This window comes from Mesocricetus auratus, unplaced genomic scaffold, assembly GCF_017639785.1.
Source record: "Mesocricetus auratus isolate SY011 unplaced genomic scaffold, BCM_Maur_2.0 Super-Scaffold_100006, whole genome shotgun sequence".
Lineage (NCBI taxonomy): Eukaryota > Metazoa > Chordata > Mammalia > Rodentia > Cricetidae > Mesocricetus > Mesocricetus auratus.
Genome location: NW_024429190.1, coordinates 100,926,508 through 100,944,783, shown reverse-complemented (window position 1 = coordinate 100,944,783; position 18,276 = coordinate 100,926,508). Strand labels below are relative to the sequence as shown.

Genomic DNA, 18,276 nt, shown 5'->3' with positions numbered 1-18,276 from the left:
ACCACCACTGCCCGGCATGCAGACAGGGTTTTGACCTGGTCTGGAATTTGCACTCATCCTTCAGTCTCAACCCTATGAGAACTGAGGTGCAGGCATAGACCACTATGCTTAGTTAGTAATGTTACTGTAAAGCTCTTATTGCCAGCCACAATGACACACGCCTTTAATCCCAGCACTCAGGAGGCAGAGGCAAGTGGATCTCTGAGTTTGAGGACAGCATGGTCTATAGAACGAGTTCCAGGACAGGCAAGGCTAAACAGAGAAACCCTGCCTTGAAAAGCCGAAAAAGGAAAACAAAACAAAACAAACACATGGAATAAATAATTACCATAAATGCCAATGTTTTTACTACGTATTAAAGTAGACGTATTAAAGAAGGATGTGCTGTCATTAAGCAGTTGCTAAGTAGCCTGGTGCAATGTTAATGACAGTATCTCACTCAGGTCTCAGAACCCTGGGGAATGAATGAGCTTTGAATAACTCATTTTACAGATAAACCAACTCAGGGAATCTAATATTCCTGTGCAATAAATTTCTTGTGTTCCTTTTTTCCTGCCAGAGAGTATGGGTTGCTAAACATAATTGCTCACACTTGCAATCCCAGTACTTCGAAGGGTAAAGCAGGATGGCCTGTAAAGCTAGCCTAAGCTACTCAGGCCTGGGCTGGATAAATAGAAGCTAGGTGAGAAATTCACTCAGGTCGCAATCTATAGAGCTAGGATTTGTGGACTCAATCTATACTTCTCCATGAACATACATAGTCTTCCCATTAAATTGGTCGAGTCACTAGACAGGGCAGGCTGTTAGACATAACATGAGCTACAACAAATCTTTTGACCTGTATGTAATTATACTTTGAGAAAAAATATGCCAAGGAGCACAGTGGCTCACACCTGTAATTCTGAGACAAGAGGATTGCCATGAGTTGGAGGATGAGCTAGGCTATGTAATAAATTCAAGGCTGGCATAGAAAATAAGAATATCCTGTGCCACACCTGGCTGACAGTGGGGGGGGGCACACCCTGGGCTTTGTTCTGCTAGGAAAGCACACGCTACCACATATCCAGGTGTCTGAGGTTTTCTAATACAAGGTTTCTCTGTGTGATCTGGGCTGTCCTGGAACTTTCTAAGTAGACGTGGCTGGCCTTGAACTCAGATGCCTGCCCCTGCCTCTTTAATGCTGGGATTAAAGGTACAGTCCAGACTACACTAATTTTAAAGGCAATCTTTTAGGTTACTTTAAAATCAGATTAGCAAGACCTCCTTAGTTAAGCCCATAGTTAATGAAGTAATTTTGTTGGCCATTGAGCAAATTTATTCATGAACATTTGAACAAATAACTTTCCTATAACATTATTGTTGCTACCCTTTGATTATACTAATAAAAGCCAACATTCCGAATCTCACTCTTAGGGCAAAAGTAATCCTAAAAAAAAGATGCCTTTAAGGGGCTGGAGAGTTGGCTCAGCAGTTAAGAGCACTGACTGCTCTTCCCAGCACCCACATGGCAGCTCACAACTGTCTGTGACTCCAGTTCTAGGGGATCCAACCAACATCCTCACACAGAAATGAAGGAAAAAACACCAAAGCATATAAAATAAAAATGAATGAATAAATACGTAAATGGAAGATGCCACAAATGGATCAGTAGAGTTTTTGTTTTGGTGGCTGTTTGGTTTTGGTTTTTTGTTTTGTTTTTTTGTTTGTTTTGAGACAGGGCTTCTCTGTGTTGCCCTGGCTGCCCTGGAACGTACTCTGTAGTCCAGGTCTCTCTTTGCCTCTGCCTCCCCAGTGCTGGGATTAAAGGGGGGAGCCATCACACCTGCCTGGGTCAGTAGGTTTAAGAGGCTGAACTTGGGGCTGGAAAGATGGCTCTGTGGTTAAGAATGCTTAGCCCTGCAGGGCGGGCGTTGGTGGCACACGCCTTTAATATCAGCACTCGGAGGCAGAGGCAGGTGGATCTCTGTGAGTTCCAGGCCAGCCTGGTCTACAGAGTGAGTTCCAGGACAGCCTCCAAAACAATACAGAGAAACCCTGTCTCGAAAGGCCAAAAAAAAAAAAAAAGAATGCTTAGCCCTTTCACAGAGGACGCAGGCTAGGTTCCCAGGACCCACCTACTCTGACAGGAGACACGCCCTCAGTGCTTATCAACCCCAGCTGGCAAGTCCTTCTGGGTTCCTGTCTCCCTGTATTAGAGAGGACACATTATTGTCCCAAGCATCAAATACCCTTGGATTCAGGGTGCGCCCAGCTCAGCAAATAGCTGTGCTAACACAACACCCAGCCAAGCAGCTCCGGCCTACAACTACCAAGAGAAAACTGTACTCAAGTAGCCTCTAGTCACATCTGGCTACATATTTAAATCCTTATTTTCTTTTTATTTTCAGAAACTGTCTTATGTAGCCCAGTCTAGGCTCCAACACACTGTATAGCTCAAACTGGCATTGTCTCCTGATCCTCCTAACCCCCCCCCCCCCACATCACAAGTGTGTGCCACCATACCCAGCTTTAAATTTTAAGAAAAAATAAAACCCAAAGCCCCAAATGGGCTAACCATACTTCAGGTGCTCAACAGCTACCAGTGAATGGTCTGTGGCTACCAAAATGGGACGCACAAGAAAGACCAAGCCAGTCGGGCGGTGGTGAAGCACGCCTTTAATCCCAGCACTCGGGAGGCAGAGGCAGGTGGATCTCTGTGAGTTCGAGACCAAGCCTGGTCTACCGAGCGAGTTCCAGGACAGGCTCCAAAACAATACAGAGAAACCCTGTCTCGAAAAAAACCAAAAAAAAAAAAGAACAAGCCCAACATTACCAAAGGTTCCACTGGACATGTGTCACAAAATTTAACACCTGTCCACACCTACTTCTGCATTTTTAGTAAAACTGCCTCACCACTGAGTACTGGGCACCATCTGCCATCAACTGAAACGTGCAAGATTGATACCTCGGTTTAATCAGGACATTACAAAAATGTTGCAGGACATTACAAAAATGTTGGTAAGGCTGGGCAACAACTCCACTCCAAGCCCAGAACGTCCCTCGGGTGATTCTGGCACTCTGCCAGGTCGGGAACCTCTGAGGTACGTGCCTAACTAATCCAAGTTTAATTTAATGATGTGCCCAGTGGGCTCTGGTCTCTCCCCTTCTCCCAATCAGCAGAAGTGCCACTTAGTTCGGATGCTTGGAGGACAGAGCAAAGGCAACTGCTTGGGGGACAGGCGGTATAACTCTTGGAGCTCTGGCTCCAAGTCACATGTCCTTCCTTCCATCTTAACCCCTTCCTGACCCTTTTTGCCATGGGATCTGGATACCCGGGAACCTCATTAGAGACAAACACCTAGCCCCCTGCCTCTGAGGCTGGCTGGGAAGTCACGGTGGAGATGACAGGTCAAAAAGGCATCAGGCAGCCAGGATGAAGGTCCAGTGGCTTAGATCCAACATCCCCACAGGCGTCATCTGCCTAGGATTCCCCTCCTCCCCCTTCACTTGCTGGATATGGATGATCAGGCTTCAAATTACAATACAGCTTCAGACATCCTTTAAAACAACAATAATGGAAATATGTTTTCCTCCTAACCTGATGATCCCAAGGGCAAGGTACCAACCGTCCATTTTAAAAGGGGAAATCGGAAGAGTCAGCATATTTTCTGCTCCAGATGGGGCATGGTCTGCAACCCCAGCACTCAGAAAGGGGAACACAGAGATTACCACACAAGTTCTAACACAGCATCATCTATGGTCTACATATTACATTCCAAGTCAGCCAGGGCTTCATAGGGTAATCCTACCTCAAAAGAAAGGGAGGGGGAGGGAGGGAGGGAGGGAGGGAGGGAGGGAGGGAGGTTGGGAGGAAGGAAGGAAGAAGGAGGCACTAACAGGGTAGCTTCTCTCTTCTAGTTTGTGCCTGCTCTGCTCAGGATCCCTGAGAAATACTAAAATATTAAGATGATCAAAGTGAAGGCACTGGGCAAAAAGAAACAAAAAATACTATCATTTAATAGCACTTCTTTATTTAGCCCCACGAAGCCAAAGAGGGGAAACTGTTTACAAGGAGAATGCCTGCTTAATCAGTTAAAAATGCATTCATCACCATGCTATTCACTGTGGCTCTCCCGAAATCAGACACTTTTGCCCCTAGACCATAAGATTGAAGCGATTTGAAATGAAAATATTTCCTGTCCAGTGCTTGCCAGTTTCTAGCCTCAGAGTGATATAACAGATGACATCCAGTACAATAAATGCTTTTATTAACCATAAATTTGAGACTGCTTTAGGGATTTGAAGTGTTGGGTTTCATGCTGAAAAAATGTAATGTTATCCACAGACCATCCGTGAGCAACAAAAACAGAGGTGCAGGTCAGGCCACTTTGATCAAATTATGGCAAGGGAAAAAAATCGCCTTTTGCATGTAAAATAGTAGTTGCATTCAGAGGCTATCTTCGGGGAGCACCACAAGAGTTTAACCACACGTCTGGGGGAGTCTGGTGGCAAGTCATCCCAGGTGCTGATTTAGGGAACCACCAGAGTCTGTGAAGCAGAAGGGAAGTTGAGAGGCACTGAAAAGCTCTAAGATGGGAGCCCGAAGTCAGCCTGGGCGATGCTGCTCTTGCTCGATTATCCTTCTTGTTAGGATGCTCAGCTGTGCAAAGGCCCAACCACCCACTCCGTGCTGACACCACCAGGCTGCCACAACCAAAAGTTTCTCCAGAAATCCCTCCCAGTTGCTCCCAACCCACTGGCGTGAATCAAAATCAAACTGTTTTGTTTTAGCAATTGTTACCTGGGTTTTCTTTTTATCCCCCCCGGGACACGGTTTCTCTGTGTAGCTCTGGAGCCTATCCTGGAACTCCCTGTGTAGACCAGGCTAGCCTCGAACTCAGAGATACGCCTGCCTCTGCCTCCCGAGTACTGGGATTAAAGGCTTTGGATATTCTTCATCTAGAGAAAATGTGGACCCCTAGGCCACTGCATGGCCTCAGCCCTCTGCCCTCAACACCTCCCCTCTACACACAGGAACAGTTCATTCTAAAATCAAAAGCTCCCTGCACTCCGGACCCCACCAAAGCTGAGGTAGTGTAGCCATGGAAACAGGAGCTCTCTCCTGGGACCAGAACAAACTAGGCCCAGCAAAGGCAATCTAAGCTGCCGCCCCCTCCTGAGGTGCCCCCTCACAGGGCCTTTGTGTTGGTGTACATTCCAGCGCAGGAGGCCCAGCCCACAGGCCCGGGCCTGCACGCCATCCTTGCCAGCATCAGAATAGCCGCTGCTCTCTGGCCTTTCACCACCAGGCCACGGAGAAGACCACAGACTTGGTGCCAGAAAGAAAGTGAAAGGCAAAGTCACACACCTCTGAGGTCCATTCTCTGGATGCTGAATGTCCCACTATTACATCCCGGCGTGACATTTCATGGCCAGCAGGGGAGGAGGCCCCGTCCTGAAAGCCGAACAAATGCCAGGCACATAGGCTTTGCCCGCGCCCCCCAGAGTCCCCCAGACTTATGAATAAAAGATGGGGGTTTTGTCTGTCGTTTCCCTGGCACCCTGTAAGAATAACAACTTGTCCCTCTTTGACGTTTTAACTTCCTTTGAAAAGTTATCAATATTAACTTTACAGGTCTTGGCCCTCCAAGTCTGTGAGGGACAAATTAGAAGCAAGAAAAGCCATGTCATTAGGTAGGAGACAGCAATTCAAGTGAAACTAAAGGAAACTGTCTGAAGAGACTCTTTTAGGTAACAAGCAATCTTAGAACTTAAAGGCTGGAAACTGACTCTGAGGACATGTGTCGAGTAGAGCGGGTTTGCAGGAAATAAAGTTCAGTGCTCCCCTAGCTCAGAGAAATGGCTGGATTTTGGGGTGAGGAAGTACTCAGCTGTAAAACTTGCTGGAGCCAAACATGTACAACGGGGGTCCATTCCCAGTCACTGCAGGCAGCACCTACAACTGTTTGCAACAAGACCCAGGGAGTCTCGGAAACCTAATAATGCATTCCTGAGAAAGCACTGCTGCTGCTGCTACTTTTCACAGAGTGCGGTTGACTTCAAAAAGTCTCGAAGGAAAGGGTTTGTTACTGGAGGACCCAGGACTCCCTGCACTTTCTTTAGACATTCAACCTTCAAAGAAGAGAAGTCCAAGCTGGGCGGTGGTGATCCCAGCACTCAGGACAGAGGTAGGTGGATCTCAGTGAGTTCAAGGCCAGCCTGGTATACCGGAGTTCCTGGACAGGCTCCAAAGCTACACAGAGAAATGGGGGGGGGACGACAGCAAATGGGAAACATTGCATTAAAAAATAAATGGCACTCACCTTTAATCCCAGCACTCGGGAGACAGAGGTGGACAGATCTCCGTGAGTTCGAGGCCAGCCTCCAAAGCCACAGAGAAACCGGGTCTCAAAAAACCCAATATATATATATATATATATATATATATATATATATATATATATATATATCAAACTGTATTCACCACCAGAAAGACTGTTAAATGTTAGTTTCTATTTACAAATGAATACAGTTTGCTTATGGCTGAGAAGGCACCCACATCTATTAGCAGTTGCTATCTAAGATATGAGGCTTTTTAAAAAGATGGCTCAGTGGACCATGAGGACCAGAGTGGGTGAAGGAAGTGATTTACACTAAAGGAGATAGAAACAGCCAAAAGCAAGGCCAAGCAGGCTTGGCTTCAGAACACCAAAGACAGGAGAAAGGACACAGACAATGCGAGTCCTGGGCAGAGGTGACAGGCTGCAGAAGATGTTATTACCATTGAAAAGGAATTCAGGAGGCAGAGGCAGGCAGATCTCTGGGTTCGAGGCCAGCCTGGTCTACAGAGAGAGTTCTTGAACAGACAGGGCTGTTTCACAGAGAAACCCTGTGGCAAAAAATGAGAGAAAGAGAGAAGAAAAAGAAAAAAGAAATTTCATACAGACAAGACCAAATATTTGCAGATTTTTTTAGATTTATGTTTATCTTCTGTATATGAGTGCTCTATTTGCATGTCAGCAGAGGGCATCAGATCCCACTATAGATGGTTGTGAGCCGCCATGTGGTTGCTGGGAATAGAACTCAGGACCTCTGGAAGAGCAGTCAGTGCTCTTAACCACTGAGCCATGTCTCCAGCCCACATTTGCAGATTTTTTAAAAACATGCATTGGATTATCACTCACTTAGCTGGAGGTGGCATGCATACCACAGACACTTGAGATGTTGGCTTCTGCTTTTGTTTGTTTGGTTTTTGCCAGGATTTCTTTGTGTAGCCCTGACTGCCCTTAAACTTCCAACCACCTTCCACCCTACACCTCTGTAGTTGTAGGGTTGCGGGTGTGTGGTATCTCTCGCATCAGCCAGGGTTCCTACTTTTCAAAGTCATAACTCACTCTTCAAATCCTCTCCCTTCCCTAGGACTCTCCAGCAATGTATCATTCTCTTATCAGAAAATCCCTACTAATTTTAAAATGCCTTACACAACATTTAGAGACATTTCCCCCCACCCCCAGCCTTCTACCCACGCTCCCCTGCATGACCTAGCCCATCCTTTTTAAGTAAGATAAAAGCATGGACCACACTAGACCTGGCTAGCTTGAAGAACTATGCTTAAAACTGTGTACAAAGTAAAAAGAAGGATGCTCAGTGAATGGGAAGATGTGGGGAGTAGAATTCCTGTCTCTCAATGACTTCAAAACCCACGAGGTGAACAATGAGAGGCAGAGTGTCTGGGGCAGTAAGGAGGGGCGGGGACAGCTGCCCCCACAGCACACTGGGAACCCCAGCTCCTGAGGCCCTGAAGCTCTCTTTGGCCAGCACAACCAGATGTGGGGCTTTTTTTTTCCTACTTAATTTTGGTAAAACTCCATGACCTCTTTCTCAAATTAAAAGGCAATGCCTTTTTTTTTCTTTCTTTCTTTTTCCCAAACCACAGGAGCTATCTTTAGTGAAGCCTTCTAAGGATTTCATTAATTCATAGCCAGCCAACCAGGACTTTTCCCACAGTCTCCCACAAAAAAGCCGGGGAAGTCACTGATTGCTTGGTTGGATCTGAATATGAGCAGAGGTAAGATCAGAAATATCTAGTTCCTCCCACAGGGAAGTGAGGCATGAAAAATCAAAGCCCACAAAAACTCATTACCACAGCTGGCCAGCAAATCCCCAGCCCCAAAGGCAGGGAGCACCTCTAATGCTGACAGGCCAGCAGTCATGTGACCTCAAAAAATGAGCCACATTCACAAGACAGGGCAATAGGACGACTGTACCTCTTTTAAAGGACATCCTGGCAAGGTACGAAAGCCACGCTAAAGCATGAAACCCAGAACGCCTACCTAGTTTGATGCCCGACACTAACGTCTTACAAACACACACACACACATACACACACACACACCCCAACCCCCCAGCAACTGTCCTGGCACTCATAAAAAGCACTAGGCACTACAGGATGTGGTTCTCATGTGACAGCAGCCCCTACTCAAGTCCCTTGGTGAGGGACGAGGACCTAGAGTCTGAAGTCCAGCGTCTGTCCACTAAGCCAACCTTCAAGAATGCCCATACTATGTGGAGTGAACAGATAAATCAAGCGAATTCTTTTGCTACACCTGGCACCTAATTCCACATCAGCAGCCAATACTGAGGAAACACACAAGTTAATTGAGAGAATATCAGACATTTTATTAACTTCCTCAGAAAGACCACCGTATACAACTTGCAAGGAGGCATCCTATCTTATTTTGGTTTTTCGAGACAGGGTTTCTCTGTGTAGCTTTGGAGCCTCTCCTGGAACTAGCTCTTGTAGACTAGGCTGGTCTCAAACTCACCTGCCTCTGCCTCCCGAGTGCTGGGATTAATGGATGCTTGAATTGAGACATCCTAGGCTACTTAGTGAGTTACAACAGGCTAGCCTCAGCTACAAACATGGCTTGGCTGCATTCTCACTAAATCTGAAGGGAATAAGGACTTCATTAATGCAGACTTTGTGAGCACAGGTAAAACACACACCCAGAGAAGCTGCCAGAGAAAGTTGCGTCACCTCTGAAACAGGGGAAACTGAGGCAGAGAAAGAAGTCAAGGCTGGTAGGAAGCAACTGGGATGTGAGCTTCCTTCCCAGGATGGCCAGCAAGCAGGGCCCCAGGCAATCGCCTGCCATTCCACCGCTTCTGCTGGGGTAGCCACAGCTTGAGGAGCAGCTGGGTGGTTCCTGTCTCCCTGTGTGGAATTAGCAGGACAGTGTGGAAGCTGCAAAGGTCAACCAAAGGCTACGCGCTGTAGGCTCAGAACCATCGCTACCCTGCCCACTCTGCCCGCTCTTCCCCTCCTGCTCCCCACCTGAGGGGAGGTTTCAGGGACAGTATCTGCCATTGTGTACAACATGACAGTGCTTGGGGTTGGGGTTTTTTTTGGTTTTTTAAGTCTCTGGAGAAAAAAAACCATTGCCTTCAAAGCAGTCTTTGAGAGCTTAAGATACTGAGCAGTTACTACAAATTCTAACCGGGAGTGTCAATGCCCCACCCAGAGCAAATGTATACACCCAGAAGGAGGCCATAAACTGTCGCCCAGCAGGATGTGTGGGCTGGCTGCTCCTACATTTGGTCTGCATTGTACTGCGTTTTCCTCAGATTAGGGGGGGGGGGACCAGAAATCACCTGGATGGAATAAAACCGCAGGGACAAAGTTTATAAACCATATGGCCCATCTTAAGAAAAGTCAGCTTCCATTCAAAGAACCCTGCTGCCACTCCTCAGCACAAGAGTCTAGCTCAGAACAGAAGTCTCCAGCCACAGCCAGAACACTGGGGAACATCAACAAAGCGAACAAAATAGACCCCTTGGAAAAACTCCTGGGTTTTAAGAATATAAAGTGTTTGTTATTGAGTTAAGCATCAAACCCATGGCAAATCAAGTAAGACCTCTACCCTCTGTTATTTTTTAGCTGGGGGTGGGTGGGTAGGAGCTGTATTTAAAGCCTAATCCTACATGACTTCCAAGGGGTTCATTTGAAGATTTGTTTAATGGGACATGTAAATATCCACTTAAACATTTTAATTAATGATATCTATCAACACCCATTCCCTTTTCAAAGCTGATACTTCATTCATGGCTTTTCTAGTAACTTCCGTGTGGTGGTTTTGATACAAATCCTCATGTTTAATGTCCACTGGGTCAGGTTTAGAATGGCCAGACGTGCATGATTCTACTATATTAAATGCCCAACAATAATCACCACCCATTGGTCTTCCCACCCCTCCTGTAAAGCCGTATGCAAATAGGGTATTTCAGCATTGGGCCTGCCATAAAAAGGACACTCTGTAACATGTAGAGTTGAGGTAGTTTTCATTCACACTATTAAGTCGGAAAACTTGTAGGCCAACTTCCGTTTCAGAAGAGAATTACATGTGTGTTCACATCACATCTCTGCCATCTACTCTGTGATTTGTTGAAGACAGATGGTACCTATTAAGTCCCCCCCTCTTTAAATGTCGTAGCCTTAATTAGCTACAGCCACCTTCCCCCAACATTTCCAAACAAGGAACCAAAGAAAAGGGAAGCCCTTTTTATTTTTACAATGGATACTTTGAACAATGGAGTTGTAAATGTTAAAATAGTTGTCTCTACCAGAGAGTGACTGCAGCTTTTTTTTAAAGACCTTTCACAAAAAAGCAGGGTCGAGCCGAAGTTTTGATTTTCACTCTTTTACAATTTTTAAATGGTTCCATTCTTAGTTTCCTGATTTGTGTTACTAATTAAACCTTCTTCAGGATGATGCTTGAAAAAGAACTAGCATCTTCCTAGAGAGTGAAGGTGTCAGTCAAGCTGTAAAATCCTCCCATGGATTTCTGGGAACTTGTGAGACACAGTGGCTGTGGCTAGCCCACTGCGCCCTTCCTAATGTGATTAAGAAAGTCTGTTGGATGACCCACTTTAGCTTGCTATATCTATGTAAATAAGACACTCTAATAATTTTAATTTCTAATTGAGTTCCCCTCATTTGAAAAAGAGCCATTTATGCACCGAGGACGTGTGAATTATGTCAACTGGCTAAATTCTGAGAAACACAAGAAACCACCTAGTAGATTCCTAGACGTGCCTCCGCTATAGTCAGCAGTAAGACTGTTGCTTCATTGGCTGCAATCACTCCAGGGCTTGTGTCTTTTCAATCAGCTGGTGGCCCCTGCCGGGTTTAGAGTAGCAGAGGGGAAGTGGCCTGTGGTTAAACAGAGGAAATACCAAGGCATTTTAACAGAGCAAACAGTCTCTTCACTTCCCACCAGGAGGAACTTCAAAGGCTTGGGCCCCCGAGGAGACAATGTGCTACAGGGCCATCAGTCACCTAATCCTGTGTCAGGGCCATTCAGAACTTCCCGACAGCCAAAGATAAACACTGCCCTAAAGGACAGTGAATGCCTCCCACTGGCTGGGCAAGTCTGGCCTCCTGCAACCAGAGGTAGCTCCAGACTCGCTGAAGGTAGAATTCGGGGAAGATGCAGAATGGCAAAGACTCGGATGTCAGAGGAGCAAGAGAGAAGTCTGTGTTAATTAAGTACAGCCTAGCGATCTGACAAGAATACCTGAGCCCAGACAGACAGACAGACAGACAGACAGACAGACAGACACACACACACACACACACACACACACACACACACACACACACACACACCGGCCTCACCCTCTTACAAACGGCGGCAGGTGGGGGCCCCAGCTTCCAGAAGCCTGAAAAAACATCCATCACAGGCAGGCACAAGAAGCAGAGGGGAATGAAAGAGGACAATAAAATTGTTGATGGAGCGGCCCCAGCAGCAGCAGACATCTGCTGGGGGGGGGGGGAGTGAGTGAAAAGTTCAGGGACAGATGAGGGGGAAGGGGCTTGAAAGAAAAAAAACACCCAACATTTTAAGCCAAATGAAGCATGAAAAATACTTAAGTTAAAATGAAGCCTGAAAAAGGCATGAGCAGTTCTTTCCTTTGTAGGAAGCCGTCTGTTAGGTCTGAGCTGCCGAGACTTGGATCCTGCCTCAGACGGCTCTCCAGACAAACCCAGCTGTTCCGCAGGGAAACCCCGCAGAAGTGTCTGTCAAGTGCCCTCTTTCCCAGGCCTCCTCTCTAGCCCTACAACCAGAGGACCCACCTGTGCCAGGATGCCCTGCCTAACTAGCTCCCCAGAAACACAGGCCCCATCCCCCAAAATACCTCAATTCTCATCCTGTTGTCTAAGTAATTTAAAACCAACATGACTGATTGTAAATCCTTAGAAAGTATTTTCTCTTCCTCTCCTGATTTTGGAGACCTGTCACTAAAGCCATGTGTCTCATCGTTGAGATGGCACCAGAGTCATCTTAACCCCAGGACCTTGTTCAATGGTGACTCCATCCTGGTTTCATTAGGCCTGCAATTTCATTCTAACAAATTCCCAAGGCAATTCTAATACCAGAAGCATCTGGGTATACCTTTGAAAAGGCAGTTGAGAAGAAACAATGCTTGGAGCAGTACCCATTCAGGTGGCTGTACCGATGAGTTGCTAATTAGCACAATGGTCCAGGTACTTCAGGACCTTCAGGACTGGATGAGGAATGGAAAAAATGAAAGAAAACAGACTAAGGCCAGGTAGGCACCTAACCAAGTACAAAATAGGATGGAAGAAAGCATTGTAGGTCTCACTAAAACAGCTCTTTAAAAAAGTGTCAACTCAAAACTAAAATAATTTTTACCTAAGAAGTCTGTGTGACACCAGAGCATCTGTGATGTGGTCCACACGTTGACAGAACACAAAGACCAGATACAACAGGGCTTAGGAGTCATGAGATGCAAGTGAATGAAATGCATCCAATTCAGAATCAAATAAACATGCCTGGGCTCCCAGCCAGGAAGAATGCTTGGATTGGACTTTTTATCAGGGGCCTAAATTTTAACCAGCTGGAACCCCCCCCCCCATACTACCCTATTCTTTCCTACCTTTGGAGATGAAATATTTGCCTTAAATGGGAAACTTGTACTTCTTTGTATGATGGCAGCACGGTTTCCGAATTGCTAAAGACAGTCTTTTTGGGGGGAGGGGTTCAGAAATAGTAGTTCAGAGACAACCAGGGAATATGTATGCCATCCAGTGTAGGAGACCAGAAGTGGCCCAAAGGAAAAGCTACTAAGCAGAAATTTGTGAGAATGGATTTCTAGACTTTTGGTTCATTTGTTTGTTTGTGAGCTTGCTTGCTTTTTAAGTTAGGGTCTCATTACGTAATAACTCATGCTAGCCCAAAACTGACAACAGAGCCTCCAAGATGAACTAACTCTCCATCCTCCTGCTCCGCCTCTAAAGTATTGATGCGTATGGCCCACCAAGTCTTAACTCTGGGAATTCCTGCTTTTAGCAAGACAGGGGGAGGTTTTAGAATCTCTCAGCACAGAGGGAGCGGTTGACACATTAAAGGTTTCCATCACAAACAGAACCATTCCGTCATCAAAAAGAGCTGAGGCTAGGGAAATGATTCAGTGGGCACAAGCAATTGCTGGGCAAGCAGGAGGACCTGAGTTCGAATCCTCCTCGCCACCCATGCTTATGTGGCTATGCCTGTAACACCATGAGTGCTAAGAGCAGAAGACAAAGAGAATCACTGAGGCTTGCTGGCCCACAGCCTAGCTCCGGTATTAGTAAGAGACTTGAGACGAGGGGATAAAACAAAGTAACAGATCTCCTGACACCCTCTGGCCTCTGCAGAGTACACACCTGCACAACCTAATCTGGTAAATCAACTAAATAAAACATGCACGTTGAAAGAATGAAGCGCCACCAGGCAGTAATGGTGGTGGGCACACCTTTAATCCCAATACTCGGGAGGCAGAGGCAGACGGGTCTCTGTGAGTTACAGGACAGCCAGGACTGTTACCTAAAGAAATCCTGTCTCAAACAACAAAAGAAAAAGCCTCCTAAGTAGTAGGGGTTTCAAGCTGGTGTCAACACAGGAGCCTGCAGCCTGGAAGCTATACAAACTGTTACTCTTTTGACAGAAACAGTGTTTATTACTCAAAGCACAACTTTACCCAGCAAAGACTAGGAGGGTTTTTTTCTTCAAGTAGTTAAGGAAGTGTGCCCACAACTCTTTTCTAAAACACTGGGCTGCATTTGAGATGGAATCAGTCCTTTAATTACCCCACAAGCAATAGGGAGTTGTGAGACCTGAGCACTTAAACCAGGCCAGCCCATGGCCCTGAGAGAAGCTCCCCTGGCTGCAACCCCTGTAAACCCCGGGGAAACATCCAGTCCTACAGCTGCTGGGTCTCTGGCCCAAATGCCCTATGGAGAGTATTAAGCAGGGCGTTCACTCAATTCTCCAGCGTTTCAGACCCTTGCCCCACCTTCAGGCTCCAAGGTTCAAGGTTCTAAGTGAAACTCAGAACTCAGGATACAGACATCTGTTGGAAGCACGTATTATCTATCCTTATTTTTGTTTGAGGTAGGGTCCCACTACATATTCGTGGCTGGCTTAGAGCTCAGTATGTAGGCCAAGCTGGTGCTGAACCTTCTTCTGGGTTCGAGAAGGCTTGGTAGCACCAGCCCACCCATCTTTATTCCTCATCCTTCCCCACCCCGGGGATGCCAGGCAAGCTGCAGTTCTCAAACCCCTCCCAGCCTTTGCTTTGCTTCCTTTCTTTGTCAGATGGACGGACGGACAGACAGATGGACACACATACACTCTTCCTGCCTCAGCCTTTGATTCATACATTTACACAGACCCAACTAGACCACAAGTGACCTCAGAGTTGAGGCAAACATGGATGACCTGTAAGAGGTGGGTATGACTCAAGTACCCCAAGATTCTGAATATTAGTACCTACTAGAACCCCATGACAAAGCAACCTCTAGGACATCCTAATTAGTAAGGTGGGAACAGGGAGGTTTCCTACAGGAAACCATGATAGAGCTCAGAAGTCACTAAAAAGGTAAAAAATTTTCCCCAAGTTTTAAAAGTGGCTGCAGCCAGGAATGCTGTGCAAAGGCCTCCTGCACACACAACACAGCAGATGGAAGCCTGGTGTTAAGATCTCCTTGCCTGCCTCCCACTGGAGAAGAACCCAGACCTCAGGCTACCACACATGTTCTCCTGCTGCTGAACCTCTATCACCTCTATCACCTCTCTCTCTCTCTCTCTCTCTCTCTCTCTCTCTCTCTCTCTCTCTCTCTCTCTCTCTCTCTCTCTCTCTCTCCTTCCCCTCCCTCCTGACTCCTTCCTTCCTTCCTTCCTTGAGACAGGGTCTCTCTAAGTTGCCTAGGCTAACCCTGAAAAGCCTAGGCAGGCCCAAAACTTTCGATCATGCTGTGTCAGTCACCTGAGTAGCTGGGATTACAGCCCTAGGCTCAGCTCTTCTGACTCTTCAAACCATTTAATATGGGATTTTGCAGAAAGACTGCATGGTCTGCATGGCCTCAGCCAAGATGATAGGGCTCCAAGCTTCGACACCACCAAGGAAACTAAACACACAAAGCCGGTGAGCGCCGAAGACTAGGGGACCTGGATGAGAAAGCACGGGGCATAGCATCCTGGGAGGGCTTCCTTGAAGAGGCGGCACATGAGCAGACTGTTAAACCAAGCAGGGGAGCTCTCGGGGCAGAAAACAGCCAACATGGAGAGCACAGCTGGCCGTGTGCAAGGAATTAGAAGCCAGACAGCAGGGAAGGAGGGGCAGAACACACTGCAGCTCGAGCGTTCGAGGAGGGTGGGTAAGCTGGGTCTCCTTTCACATGCACCAAGCAGGCAGTTACAGAAGGAAAGGAGCCGTGGGAAAGAGCCTGGAATCTGGGGTATGGCCCAGAAGCTTCCATGCTCACCCAAGGAAAGAAAGGGCTGTAGTAGTCACCAAGGCAGGAGCTGTTGAGATCACTCCCAGGAGGCCAGGAATGTGGGTTATAGTGATGGGACCACATCTGCGGGGTGGGGTAGAGGGGTGGGGGGCAGTAATCAAGCGATACATTCCTAAAGAACAAAAACATTGCTTTGGCTTCTTCAGAGACAACTAATACACCCAATGTTAAAATTTTACAAGCTTTAGCCGGGTGTCGGTGGCGCATGCCTTTAATCCCAGCACTCGGGAGGCAGAGGCAGGCGGATCTCCGTGAGTTCCAGGCCAGCCTGGTCTACAGATGGAGTTCCAGGGACAGCCTCCAAAACAATACAGAGAAACCCTGTCTCGAAAGAAAAAAAACAACTTTACAAACTTCATGCATTCTCGGCCACTGTAGAAAAGCAGCAACTGCCAGTCTAGATCTAAAAATCTTACAAGAAAATCAGTAAGTCAACATGAGATCTGAAAGGTTCGGACTTAAGGAAATTCGGGATCTGTTAAAACGAACGGTGAGGTTTTACTGCAGTGGAACACGGTAAGAAACCGCGAGGCTTTACCCAAACAGGAAAGAGTAGCAGCAGCGTCCAGTAAGAGGAGTGGGAATCGGTGACCCGTAGCTGCCTGCTCTTACCTCGTTTAATGAACTGTGATTCTCCCTAACTGAGAAGCAAGTGAGCCAAGTGTCCCTAAGAGGTGTCCTACTCTGGGTCCTGTCTGTACTGAGGCTGTTTATTAGAGTCCACGGGGAAAGGTAACACAACCTTCGTCTAAGCGAACTGTCCCAACATATCCCTGAGCCCCGCGGAAGTCAGCAACGCCCGCATCCCCCTTCCATTTTCTAGGTAAGGAAACTGAGACCGCGCGCTGCAGACACGCTCCGGGCCGCCCGAGTGTAAACTGCGTTCTTACAGTAGGGTTGAAGGTGTGAGTGGCCTTGACGTTCAGCGCCCTAGTCTCTGTGGAAGGCTCGAGGTCCGCAGGCCAGGGGACCGCACTACCCAGACCACAGGAAAAGGATAAAAGCCCGCTCTGGGGAGAGGGCTTCCAAGTGCACAGAGAAAGTCTGGGCGCCACCAGTTTCAGGTCTGGGGCACCTGGCGGAGCAGGCAAACTTCCGCCAGGAAAACATCCTCAACTCAGGCTGAGGCGCGCTGACGGGCAGGGGTGGCATCAGGAGACCTGCAGGCAAGGTCCCTTGGGAAAAGTTAAGACTCGGCAGTGGGGTAAGGAAGGAGTCGGGTGACCGAGCTGCTTTAGAAGGAACAAAGCGACGGAGGGAAAGTGGATGCATCGTCCCCGAGCGCTCCAGGTTCCCTTCCCTGGATGTCCCAAGCCCTTGCGGAGCTGTGGACTGGAGGTCCGGGGCACGAACCATCGGCTCCGAAGAGCACCGGTGCCGCGACGGCCCGGAAGGTGCCAGTCCCGGACGCGTAGCCCCCGGCCGGAGAGCCGGGAACAAAGGGTGGGGCGCACGGCCCCCGCCCCGCCGCCCAGCCACCCGCCCTCGGGAGTCGGACCCCAGCCAGCGGCCGCGCCTCATTAGCAACACAAAGCCAGGGGTCGGCGTCCCCTTTCATCCCGAGCGGGGCCGGCGGACGCGCGCCCGGGGACCACGACGCCGCGGGGACGGGCTGGAGGAGCCGGGGACCCCCGCCGACCGCAGATCCGGCGTCTGGAGACCCGGCGACCCCGACTCGCTCGCCCGTCCTCGAGCGAGCACCTGTGCGCGCCGCGCGCACCCCCCCCCCCCCCCCAGGTGACCTGGAGCCCGAGGACGCCCTCGCCTTACCCTCCAGCCACAGGTGTCGGCGCCCCTCGCGCGGCCCGGGCCGCCCGCAGCCACTGCCAGCTGCGAGCCGTTGAGGCAGGCGTTGACAGTGAAGAAGAAGGAGCAGAGCTGCAGCCACGGGGCCATGGCCGTACGCTCGCCCAGCCGGGCCCTTCTCCCGCTCGGCGGCCGCCTGCAGCTCGCTCGTAGTCCCGAGTGGTGGGCGGTGGCAGCCCCGGCAGCGGGGGACTGTCCACAGCGAGCATGCGCCGCCGAGCTTCGCCCCGCCCCCCTCCTCCAGGTCCCGCCCTCGATCTCAGTTCTTCGACCCGGTCCTGCCCCCCTCTGGCCCGCCCCTTCTGTCTTGGCCCCGCCCCGCAGCCGCTGAGACTCAGGCTTCAGCAAATTTCAGCCAGCCTCCTCCTCAACTGAGGGATTTTATTTTTTTTAATCCAAAGGATTTGTCCAAATGATGACTGCTCCGTACAGACACTTGGGGCGACCCAAAGAATATAATAATAGTAATTTTAAAATTAATAATTTAATGAGTACTTGCTTTTCAAACGTCAAGTCCCTTCTTGCATCCTAACCAAAGACGCAGGAAAATGTCAGTATTAATGTCAGCATAATAAGGCCTCTAGAGAAATCCTGGCTCTGCGTTGACTCCTGGGACCTAGGGCAAATGGCTT

At 48.4% G+C, this 18,276-nt stretch overlaps 1 protein-coding gene across 2 annotated transcripts in view; it reads right to left on the bottom strand.

The window, feature by feature from the left end:
* The window catches only part of Il17rd (interleukin 17 receptor D), a 59,751-nt gene extending 41,909 nt beyond the window's left edge, over positions 1–17,842 (bottom strand). For both annotated transcript variants that reach the window (XM_005077677.4, XM_040747778.1), the window contains exon 1: positions 17,609–17,842. In XM_005077677.4, coding sequence (XP_005077734.2) covers positions 17,609–17,734 — 126 coding nt within the window. In that variant the 5' untranslated portion in view covers positions 17,735–17,842. The remainder of the gene's footprint in view (positions 1–17,608) is intronic.
* Positions 17,843–18,276: the final 434 nt, after the last annotated feature.